We start from the raw sequence: 12,423 nt of genomic DNA, 5'->3' as shown, positions 1-12,423 counted from the left end.
AAAGATTTGGCAAGCTCATCCACCGTCCGGCTAACCGATCCGACGGCCATTCATAGCCTAGTACCATTCGCAAATAGGGCATGGACATTCTGGGTCCATATACAACCGTGTCAGGTAGACGACGGTATATTCTAGTTGCCTTTGATTACTTCACCAAGTGGGTAGAGGCGGAGGCGGTCAAAGGCATCAAGACAAAGGATGGCATCTCTTTCATCTGGAAGAACATCATCACCGGATTTAGGGTACCTATGTCTATGGTCTTTGACAATGGCCCTCAATTTGAGACGCTTACCCTCAAGAATAAGCTAGGAGACCAAGGGATCTCTTAGTGTTTTGCATCAGTCGGTCGTCCCCAAGCAAACGGCTAGGTTGAAGCCCTCAACAAGCTAATCTCAGACGGCATAAAAAAGAAAATTGAAAGGGCTAGCGGTCTATGGGTAGAAGAGTTAACTTATGTCCTATGGGCCATCAGAACAACAGCAAAAGGGGCCACCGGCGAAATCCCATTTCTCATGGTGTACGGTGCTGAAGTCGTCTTGCCTATTGAGCATTATAAGCCGACTCTTCGAGTCATGTTAAATGATGAATAGGAAAATTGGGAGGCTATGCGGCTGGCATTGGACTCACTTCCCGAACGCACGGGCAATGCTGCCTTGCGTCATGAGATATACTATTTGAGAATGACAAGAGCCTACAACAAAAGAGTACACAAACGGCCCTTGAAAGTAGGAGACTTTGTGCTATGGAAAATGGAGGCAACCGGTAGGGCCAATGAGCAAGGCAAGTTGATCCCTAATTGGGAAGGTCCCTACCGGATCTATGAAGAAATAAGAGCGGCACTTACCGCCTAGAAACTTCAGACGGCAGAAAGCTAGCCAGAACTTGGAATGTGGACAATCTAAAGATATACTACTTCTAAGACTTATAACTTTTTTGTAAATAAAAAGCTTATCAATGAAAAGTTGCTTTTTATTTTCAATATTGTTTATTTATGCTTATTTAGATATGTCTCCCAATGGGAACACCGGCTGTGCAATGTGTAGGCGGCGAAATCTAAACCAATTGTCTGCTCCTACAAGAGTATGACATCTGGTGACGCCCATCCGGGTGAATTCGTCGCAGAGAGCATCTCCCATTTGGGTGGTACATTGATCTATAAACTAAAAAACAAACGACCCAACCGACTATCTGGATAAAGACAAGCTCGTAGCTGTTTGACTTGAATAACTAATATGAGACCTAGATAGCTAAAGTTTACTGCCTATTCTATAACAACCGGTAGCTGGCTATTGTTTCATTTAGATAGAACTTATTCAGGTGCTTACACCATTAAGATGCCAGTTATTGCTCAGGGGCAATACAAGCGGCCAAATTTGAAAATATAAGCTAAGTCCAAAACTTAGCAGCCAAACATTGCTCGTTTAAAACGACTCAATACGGTCAATGGTCGTCTGCTACTAAACGACTACCCGCCTGCCTAATTGAGGTAGTGCTGATTCAAATAGAAATTGAATGCTAAGTCCAGAACTTAGCATCTAAAGTCATTCGGCATATGTCGATTGGAGACGGTCAATGACCGCATGGTTAAAATATCCGGCTGCTCGATGGACGACTGTCCGCTTGGTTTGGGGCAATCACCATAGTGATTGGATTGACTTGGAAATTAGTCATACTCCTTCAAGTATAAAAAATTTCTAAGTCAATCAACCCAATTTTGAAACCAAGTGCACATCCGTCCAGGGGCAAATACATCTGGTATACCGCATGCATAAAATAAAAAGGCTACGCACTAAGCAAAATTTATGCATAATAAAAAATGCAAGGACAAAATTTTTTATGCAAGATATCCGACCCAATGGTCGACCAAAAGAAAGTGTTAACCGATTTTACAATCGGTGAAGAAAAGAAAATGTGTTAATCAAATCCGATTCCATAGTCGGTAAAGATACATACATACTCGGCACGTATGCCGAAAAAGTAATTGTCAGGCCATTCGGCCAAAGAAACATTTAAAATTGATCATCATTAGGGGAGGACTCTTCTACATTCCTATCCGGCTTTTCACCAGCATCAGTCGGATGACCCCCATCATGCTCGAAATCCTCATTCTCAGCCATGTCTTCATCATTATCAGCTTCGCCCTTTTTCTCCGCCTGTAGTCGCTCCTCATCAAGCTCGTCAGTAGCTTGCTCAAACGATAGTTCTAGACGGAGTAGTCGTCGTCAAGATGCAAAGCCTTCCAAGCCATTCTCATCCGGATGGCGCAGTCGACCTCATTCTCCTCGATCAGCTGCCTCTTTTCCTCCTCGGCCCTGGCTGGTACTTCTTCCTCAACTGCTCTTCCTAGTTGGCGAGCTTCCTTTTCAGATTCTCGTTTTGGCAGCTGAGACTGTTTGTATCCCTGATGACATCTCCAAGCTTCTCAAGCTCGCCCTTGGCTCACTTCAGCTTGCCCTCAAGCTCAAATACCCTCTTTTGGGCCGCCTTTAGCTGCTGCTTGACCTGCAGGTTGGCCTCCACCTGAGAATGCAGAATATCATGGGTTAGTGCTTCATTTTTACATATGTCAAACATGGCTTGGTCTATAACAGAGGCGGCCCTTTCTTTGGCACTCTTTACCTCTTTTTGTTTATTTGAGAACGGCTTCTTGAGCCCATTCACCCGTAGCATGGCCTGCATCTGGCAAAGAAGATCATCAATAAACAGACGGCACGAGAGGAGTTGGAAATATTTTCTAAGTTAAAAACAGGTTACCTCAGCTAGCAGGGCCAAAATGGCATCAAAGTTGAGGGTGCCAACCCCCCTCACGGAATCCCGCTCCTCGGTAGAGACGGTCTTCAGCATGTTCTTAGCGAACTGCTGTATATCCGGCCTCTGGCAGCATTTTCACATTCAACACTTGGTGAGAAGTTAACATAAACCCGGTCTATAGACCGGGTGTCTTCAGAGCTGCTGGGCGACTGCTGATAAACCCTATTAGCGTAAGGTAATGGATTTAAGGCACTAAAACCTGGGAGCTCAACCTCCAAGTCTTTAGGATGCTTGTCTTTGTGTCCGCTTATGGCATGTCCGCCTGCTGCTGCTGAGCCGACAGCAGCGGTGAATGGCTTGCCACTCTGCAACAACCGAGGGGCATTCGGTTTTTTAAGTGCTTCAAGAGAAGCAGGTGACTTGCCGGTAGTAGAGGGATGAGAATCATCCCCAGACTTGGCAGCAGATGGATTTTTTTGTGCCACAGATTTCCTCGATTTTGAGGGCGTCTGGTCCTCTTCAGCAAACAGACGCTTCAGAGGCTTATCACCAAAATTGGGGGGAGCAGGCGGCCTTGTTGATCCTTCCTGAAAATAAAGAAGTTAAGCCATCAGTTCAAGACAATAAGGTCCGCCTGACTGTGACAGTTGTGGAAAACTTACATGGGCCAGCTGATCTTTCTTGAAGATCTGGTTAATCTGCCAGATCATTTGGCGACAGGCGGCAGTAGAGCTAGCAGGTTTCTTACTTGGAGAAAGCTGCGACATTGCTTCTTCTACAAAAAAGGCAGGATGAGTGTTAGTAAGAAATTAATAAAAAAAAAAAAAAAAAAAGGAGATGTATTTTGCTAGACGGTCCCATCCGACCAGCTACCTTTAGTTTTTTCTATGCTAAGGTCGTATGCGGCTAAGTAAAAAGGGTCCCTTAGCCACTCAAACCTAGGGATGTAACTATGGGGAATTATCTCCCTTTCGTTCCCTTCCTCTAAGATTTTGGTGGAGACCTTAAACAAGCCAGAAATCAAAATTTGATCCAAGCCTTCATTAGGAACAAGCGGGAGGATAGCCTTCTGGCCAAGAAGGTATGGGTTCCTATTCCAAGTATTATACTTCTGGTTCCGCCTGGTATCTGGCGAGGAGATGATATAAAATCGATTTCGCCTGACCTTCCACTTTGACTCCTTGCCCAAGGTCATCATGAACCCTTTGTGACAAGTTAGGGTGTACCACCTAGGGTCGGCTGCCTTAGGAGCCTCGCTCAAATAATGCATCGAAGCAAAGGCCTCAAAGCCCGGTTTCACCCTGAGCATCTTACAGGCGGCGATGTACCCAAGAACATTCACCCACAAATTAGGGGCAAGCTGCCAAACACCCAGGCAGTATCCGTCCAGGATTTTCTTAACGTTTTTGTCAAGGAGAAATCTCAAGCCCGCCTGTATCGTTGCTTCGTAACAGCTGAAGCATTGATCCCCATAACTCTGATCGAATGGCAAGACGACTGTATCTTCCAGGTCAGGGACATGAATTTCATATCCGGCCCCCATGACATAAGTGTCCCGGTATTCCTCAAGCTTTTTTAACATATGTCTCTGAGTCCAAGCAGTGATATAGGTGAAATAGAGGGTGAATTCTTCTCGAGCAGAGGAAGAATCTTCCCCTTATCCTCTTTCAAGAAAAGCGACCTCCTCCTAAGAGTCAGAGGCAGACTTAGAGCTTTCTAGCTCTTCATGGGCTACAGGCGGCTCTCAGTTCTATCATTGGAACCGCCTGAAACGGCGTCCGACTGGGATAACCCTTGTTCAGAGCCGGATGCACTATTATCAGACCCATCATCTGACTCGTTCAGAATGGAGTCATCCGGCGTTCTTGGAGAGCTGGGTGGGTGATCAAAAACCTCATTTCTTGGCACCCTAATAGTGTCGTCGTCTTCCACATCATCTATGGGGCCCTGGGCGTCCTCTTAGTTCTGACCATAGTGTCCTGCACAGACACAGAGACGGTCAGATTCGGGGATGTTTGCAGAGGGGTGTCCAAGTGGGGGCAGGCGACACTCTTAGTCCTAGATTCAGTCGTCCCCGGTGACCGGATGACAGCTACCCTAGGTCGTGCGGTGTGTGTTTGTGAAACCATTTTGAAAAAACAAGGAATAACAAACATAAACGAAAAATTAAAGAACAAGAAAGAGATGGAGCAGACAGTTACCTTGTATTGAAGGTACTGTTGGAACTTCTTGGGTCGACTGTAATGCAGGCAGATCGAACTCAAGCGGCAATAAGCAAATTCTCTCAAAAGTCAAAGATTCTCTCTCGAAGAATTATTCGTGAATATGCGAAAAATGAGGGGGGTGAAAATATATTTATAGAGAGGTAAATGTTTTAGGGGCAACCCTGACATTTACTCTAGAAGGTAAACAGTAAAAATGTTGTCCACCCATGCATGTGTGACGCTTGTCACATGCATCGCGTGGCGTGCCACGTCACCCCTATGAGGGGCAGATGATTTGGGGATTTTTACCCTCGCCACGTGGTCTAATGAAAGTGTGACACGTGTGACTCTGTAAGGGGTCCAAATAGCACTAGATGAAAATTGCTAATCAGCACCGGTTCAAAACCCCCAATTCGCACTGGTTTTGAACCGGTCCTGATTTGAGGGATGCCAAATCCCAAGATTTTTCGCACCGGTTCAAAATCGGTGCGAAAACTTATTTTTCGCACCGGTTCTTGATGTGAATTGGTGCAAAAAGTCCCCAAAAATATTAAAAAAAAAAACTTTTAGCACCGGTTCTTGCTTTGAACCGGTGCGAAAAGTGGCCAAAAAAAATTTAAAAAAAAAATTTTTAGCACCGGTTCTGTTCCACAACCGGTGCCAAAAATGCCAAAAAAAAATAATTTTTTTTTTTTTATTTTTCACTTAAATTAATATATAAACACTAACATATATATAAAGTTACATATTTTCATTAAAAAAGGCTGTAATTTTACAATTTTCATCCAAAAAAAATTAAATAATCCAGACTTATCTCTGAGTACCTTTCTTGCGTTTCATTTAACTAAGCATATTTCTGTCAAAGGATCAATTGAAAACCATAAGCCATCTTCATCAAAATAGCACATCCCCTGTTTTTAGCCAACCATCTGAAGTGAGAGTTGAAACAGTCGCCTCATGATTGTTAAAGTAGCCTGCAACAATAATGTAAGACTTTAGGCAACATAGCATCTGAAAATAAATTGTGCTTGGCAGGGAGAACGACCGGACTCATTAATAACAGGTCTTCACTTTACTAGGCTGAACCAACTGATTCCAAACAAATATACACTCACACTCAAGTGCCATAAGGAAGAAGCAAAGGACTGAAAAGTACAGATTTATGAGCAAAGACTACATGTGCTAGCAAGGCTAAAATTTCTCCCTTCTAATTTTTTTTTTCTTTGTACTGATCATAGATTTATAGCTTTCCAGGCCAAAAACAAACATGCTAAGCAAAGAGCGTTTAACTTTCAACGGTTCCAAGATGGGGAGTGAGAACTATCGGGTCCTTAAGGAAACTAAGCAGAATATACACACCACCATACATCCATACCATAGAATCAACAATATTATTCTGACTATACAATAAAAGGCTTAAGCAAGTAGCCACGGTCTCCCTATCTTCTTCAAATATAGATTATAAAATCAAACACATCTCAAAAAGTAGCCTTCCCAAAAAAAATGACCAACCTAATTCTCTTACCAGCCCATGAACTCTTAGTAAATATCAACTCAGCATACAGCCTCCAATTTTTCCTACCAATAACTATTCTCCTACATTCGCAGAGAGAGAGAGAGAGAGAGAGCGAGCAAGAGAGAGAGAGAGAGAGAGAGAGAGGTGATAAGCCATTAGAAATACAAAATATAAGCTAAAAATTATAAGACTGGCCTGGAGTAGTAGCTGGGGATATAAAAGACTCATCCTGAAATGAAGAATGCCATTTCTGAAATTCAGATTTTGCAGATTCCAGCTCAATCTAAGACAAAGCAGCCAAAACTAATTACTCCTTAACCAAGTGTCGATAGTAAACTAGCAAAACTTAAGCAAACAATAATCGAATTTAGTTACTGATTCAAAGTTCTTTTTTAGGTCATCCTTTGTAGATGTAAAAACAATGACAGAGTGATGACGGGAAGCAATAACACACTACTAGACAAGCATTCCACTGAACAGGTCAATAGGTCAAATATTCTATTTCTAGAGATCACTTATGGGAAAAAAAAAAAAAAAACTAGGGCTTGCTAATGCACTTTGACAAAATCCAATTCTGTTCAAAGCCACAAATTAAAGTATATAATTCTCATCTTCAATATATTGTACTAAGTAAATCACTAGCATTATCATTATACATAATTAATTTAACCAGATCTTTACATATTAGTGAAAATTAATCTCAATGATCACTTAAGTGAACTACAGAATCCAGAGATCCCTCAAAATCTCTTGCCACGAATGCAATTACTGGTACTGGTCTTAGATCATGTTCTGCCAGTACTGGTACAGTTTTGAGTATTTTCAGTCTTAAAACAGAATTTTTAGTAACAACTGCACATGAGCATTTTATTTATGGATTTGCATACTCTTTAATATAGATCTCCGCAAACCAGCAATAAGTTCAAAGAATACAGCACACATGGAAATGTGTTAACCTTACCTTATAAAGTATTTGTTCGATTGTTTCGTCTGCCAACTTCAGTTCAGATTCACATAGAATTGCGATCAACAATTGCCTCATCTGCAAAAATATAAACATCAGCTCATATGAATATTATAACAAACTTGCTAACATGCAAGGTATACAAGTGTACTATTACAAAGCATGTAGAATTATGATCAAGTGCATATTAGAACATCTAAGACAATAAAGGCACTAGTATGCAACCTAAAGGATCACCCAGCAAAGCATCACACCAAATAGCACTTGCGGATTGAAAAAACGTTGGTATTGAAGCACCTGTTTTATCACTAGTTTAATTTAATTACATAATCACTATAGTTTAGAGCACAATGATCGTACAAGGTTATATGACCAACCAAGAGAAGGAAAATCACATTGAGCAATGTTATAAGATTAAAAGAGCAAATCAAACAAACATGACAACATAACTCTCCCCACCTCAACTGCGAACTTTGAGGCAAAAATCACCTCACACAGGAACAAGACAATAAGCATTGATTCATTGAATGAAGATCTGTCTGCCTATAGCCAAACAACACCAACAACAAGCTGACAACCATATTGCATAAATTTATGATCCCTTAAAGCAGGGTCCACAGTATTGCTAAGTAAAACAAGACATTGTTCAGACATCAAAGATTGTAAATGAAATTTGAGGGTTGAGGATTAGGGGATAGCAAACCCAATATACCTCATCGCGCTCAATATATCCTATGCCATCCAGGTCATAAAGCTTAAATGTGACTGCAATAGAAAAAGGATGAGTGTGAATAGATATACATGACCCAGGTTTCGGATATACAATATGTAGGACGATGTTAGAGAGACTTTGTATAAAACAAGGTTACATACAGTCTATCTTATCCTCTTGGGAGGCATTAGGATGGAAGACGTTCAACACTCTGACAAAGTCACCGAAGTTAACTACTCCTTTCCTTTTAACATCGAACAAATCGAAGATCTATGTACAGAAGGATTCGCAGTTATTAAGGGTATAACATAATATTTACGAGACATAAACTATCAAATTTAAAACAGATAAAGAAGAATATAGCTGAAGGTGTAGTGTCTTCAATGTAAAACTTCAGTAGCAACATACCCGACTAGCAAAAAGATTCTCTTTCTTCTTGTTTTTGAACAAAACTAACTGAAATTCCTCCTGCAAACATACATTTATTATACTATGGTAAGGAAAAGCCATACATAGTTCAGAAATATTTCATATGCACGGGATATACAGAAATTAAGGATGCAATCGAGAAGCTACAGTACAAGAATCAAAACCCAACTCCAATTATGCAAGATCAGACAAGGGACACATTCATTACCAATAATCTGGGTTCGTTCAGTTTCTGGTTGAAATTAAGGATCCAATATCTTTCAGTTGCATCATGTTGCATATTCGATTTCGGGTAGAACGGTCTTGTTCAAGACCCTAAATTCAGACATGTTTGTCAGAATTTGGAGTTGAATCAAGATTTGTATAAGCTCATAGTCAACATCTAATTGACACTATAATAATGGCCTTAAAATCTTAGTGAATCTTTACTACACCTTAAGCAGAATAAAAAAACCTTATAAAGTAGTACAACCTTGCAGGGGATTTCAGCATACACATGCATATGAAACAGAAGTTTCACATGCCTCACAAAGCTGACACAAGCAACAAGGCAACAGAATATACTCAAAGCCAAAAACCATATTGCACAATTATAATACAAGGTGAATTGACTTCAATCCATTCAATTTGATTTTGTAAAAAGCAAAGAAATACTTAATTATATCGTTTAACCATATATTAACTTAAACTGAATTCAATTTCCAGAAATTCAAGATAATAAAAAATCAATCAAAGAAAGTAGCAAACCTATTAATGTCACTATTTGAGACAAAAGGGTAGCACTGAATCAAAGAAAATGCATGATGTCTTACAACTTGCAAAGCAAACATACCGTTCCTGGCCCTTCTGTGCAAGGACCACCCACCAAACCAATAATTCGAGCACCAGTTCCTGGTGAACAGGCTCCAAGCAACCTTACAGCCACATTCAATGCCACACCAATGCATCGCAATGCTCTACTACCAGGTGGAACAGGCCACTGGTCTGTTTGTAGTTCATTCGGTAACTAACATTCACAGACACAGAAAAAAAAAAATTAGAACATTTCAAGCCCCACCCTAGACAATCCACCAAAAAGTCAAAAACTAATGGTGCTCACTTAATTAGGAGGAAAAAGAACATGTGCATAATGAAGTGGGGTTTACCCAAAACAAAGAAAAACAAAGCAAAATGCACGAAATTAACAACAGTACTTCAGATTTATGGAACTCTTACTTCATCAATCCAACACCATAACTCATAGCAACAACAAAGCGGAGTATCGAATAGCAATTTTACCGCCCACACATACACAAGTAGCAGGCCACAAATACACCATAGAAAGAAGAATACGATGCAGCAACAAAAACGCAGCAAAACAAGCAACATGCAACAGCATCACCGAGCACACATCAAAGGCACTAGAAGACACAGCACCAAACACAGCAACAAAAGATTACAGCAAAAAAACACTGTAACACCATACCGCAGCAAGAACATACACAATAATCCAAGAAACACATCCCCCCACCCTCCCCCCCCCCCCCCCGCCCCGAAACAATTAATCCCAACAGCAACAACAAGCAAGCAGAAGCACCACAACACACAAGCTCTGCACAACACACACCGCAACCACCACACCCACCACCGCACCCACGAAACCAGGAAACCTTTAATTTCTTCCAGTTAACCTCAATTGGTAAAAATCACTCAAACATAGAACAAATTCACGAGTAAATCCATTAACAATCAATCCAATAACACAACCAGATTCGACAACCCTAAAACAACAACAACAAAATCAACTTCATCAATCGCAACGAAGATCCAAATTGAGAACAGCAAAAAAAAAAAAAAAAAAAAAAACAAAATCAAAACCAAAAGGAAGCAAAATCGAAGCAAACCAGGAGCAGCAGGTCATTCAAGGCCGATTTCTTCAGGTAGAAACCATAGTTAGACGAGCGCCGACTTCTTCATGAAAAGCATCGCCGATTTCTTCGCCCAAGAACGACGTTCAATCTAGGTCTTCATCTTCGTCTACTTCCCGATTCCTTTGTTGATTAGGGTTTGTTTGAGGAGAGAGAGGTAGATGAGAGAGGAGGAGAGATCGAGGAAAGAGAAATTAAGAAAGAAGACAGAAAGAGAAATTAAAGAAAGAACATAACAAAAGACCGGGTTTTTTTTTTACAATAGCTTTCGCACCGGTTTGGTTAGAACTAGTGCGAAAAGTCTTTTTCCCAATCCCGCTCATTTCTTTTAATACCGGTTTTCAAAAACCAGTGCGAAAACTGCGGTGCCTATTTCATTTTTTCTACTAGTGTAGACTCTCCTAGACTTGACACGTGGCATACGGATATTCATCAGGGAATGATGGCTTCCAGGGCCTAATTCCCTAGAAAGTTGCAAAGCAGCGCAGCCCACCAAATCTAGGTCAGAATGACCTAGGTAAAGACACATTTACCAATGACCCTATAAATAGGGAGATTACCCCATTTAGGGGACACGTTTATTTATTACACACAACCAATTCTCTCGAAAACAGAGAAATCACCAGATCTCATAATTCGAGAAGATCTACTTTTACTTTCCGCACTTTTACATCACTCCGAACACTTTCGAACTTGATCGTCGGAGGCGGAACTTCGAACACCCGGAGCTTCCGTTGTTTTATAGGTACAGCCGGCGGGAAATCTGTCTTGGTGACGTAACTCTCCCGAGGGACATAAAAAAAACCCTAAAACAACAATAGTCAGGTATTATGTTAGTTACGTTTGCAAATAATTTTTTACAGTCAGGCATTATTTTACTTTTGTTTGATAATAGATTATTATTGTCATATATTACCTTATTTTTATTTGACAATACATAATTAATCAAATTATGTTATATTTGTTTTATATTAAATCTAAAGTGTCATATCACTACAAAAAATTGACTCTTGTGCCACGAATTATGCCACGGGAATACAAAATTCGTGGCATAATTTGAGCTTGCCACGGAAAAATACAATCAGCCAAAAAAACTTAAAATGTCAACACATATTATGCCACGGGAGAAAAATATTCGTGGCAAATTGAAACTAGTGCCACGACTAATTTTTTTTCCCGTGACAAATAAACACTTATGCCACAAATATTTATGTCCTATAGCAAATTTACACTTGTGTCACAATTTATTTTATTCGTGTGGCAAAAAAAACACTTGCAACACGGGTATTTTATTGGCCGTGACATTAAAACACTTGTGCTATATTAAAAGTTATTTGTGGCATACATATATTAATAAAAACCGGTAACATTAATTTGAGGAAAATAAAATTATACTAATTTCAACAACCATACGAAATAATTATTATGTTCGTGGCTTAATATACAATTAGTTTTAAGCATTAGATACATATTTTATTTAGAAAATTTCTATAAAAATTCCTTACGTGTTTACAATTAGTTGTATTTTTAATGAATTTATAATTATATTAGAATTGATGAGTAGTATGGTAAATTATACAATAAAAATTGATGGAATTTTTTTTGACGAAAATTGATGGAATTTGATTTATGTACTATTATAATCGTATGTATTTTCCCAATTTTCAAATTAATCATTTTCACAAATTCTTATACGTGGCTGGACACACCGTGCGACCAGCCTAATGGAGGTTATTTCGTTAGTGTTATAAGGGTTATTCGGTCAATGTTACAGGAGTTACTTCGTCAGTGATGTAGAGGTTGCTCGGTTAGTGTTAGAGGGGTTACTTGGTCAGTACTATAGGGGTTACTTTGTTCCTTTACAATTGGCCACATGGTGTGGCCAACTGCACACAAGACGGGCTGCATTACTAATCGTAAATTGTAAATATAAAAAATAA

At 40.0% G+C, this 12,423-nt stretch overlaps 1 protein-coding gene and 1 long non-coding RNA gene across 3 annotated transcripts; both read right to left on the bottom strand.

Moving 5' to 3' along the window:
* Positions 1-217: 217 nt before the first annotated feature.
* LOC110700156 lies at positions 218-5,539 on the bottom strand. Of its 2 annotated transcripts, XR_002507148.1 has the most exons (4): positions 3,414-5,539; positions 2,755-3,338; positions 2,620-2,679; positions 218-2,520 (listed from the first exon to the last, which is right to left on the bottom strand). It is a non-coding gene; the product is annotated as an uncharacterized LOC110700156 (long non-coding RNA). The 2 variants fall into 2 exon arrangements; XR_002507147.1 differs by having other exon boundaries at positions 2,755-5,539.
* A 148-nt stretch (positions 5,540-5,687) lies between these two features.
* Positions 5,688-11,048, bottom strand: LOC110700206 (calcineurin subunit B-like). The gene is made up of 9 exons (XM_021877714.1): positions 11,044-11,048; positions 10,460-10,526; positions 9,409-9,582; positions 8,556-8,615; positions 8,309-8,417; positions 8,148-8,200; positions 7,433-7,513; positions 6,667-6,754; positions 5,688-5,929 (listed from the first exon to the last, which is right to left on the bottom strand). Exons 1-9 carry the CDS (start codon positions 11,046-11,048, stop codon positions 5,850-5,852), a joined length of 717 nt encoding a protein of 238 aa, XP_021733406.1. The 3' UTR covers positions 5,688-5,849.
* Positions 11,049-12,423: the final 1,375 nt, after the last annotated feature.

This window comes from Chenopodium quinoa, unplaced genomic scaffold, assembly GCF_001683475.1.
Source record: "Chenopodium quinoa cultivar QQ74 unplaced genomic scaffold, ASM168347v1, whole genome shotgun sequence".
Taxonomy (NCBI): Eukaryota; Viridiplantae; Streptophyta; class Magnoliopsida; order Caryophyllales; family Amaranthaceae; genus Chenopodium; species Chenopodium quinoa.
Note: the sequence above shows the minus strand (reverse complement) of the source record. Positions and strands in the feature narration are given on the sequence as shown.

Bases quoted from the DNA above. Each gene is read 5' to 3' on its own strand.
- LOC110700206 (XM_021877714.1), bottom strand. The intron at 8,616-9,408 runs GTATGTTTGCTT...GTATGTTTGCAG, and splicing joins GCACAGAAGGGCCAGGAACG to GAGGAATTTCAGTTAGTTTT. The intron at 6,755-7,432 runs GTAAGGTTAACA...GCTTTGTCTTAG, and splicing joins TCGAACAAATACTTTATAAG to ATTGAGCTGGAATCTGCAAA.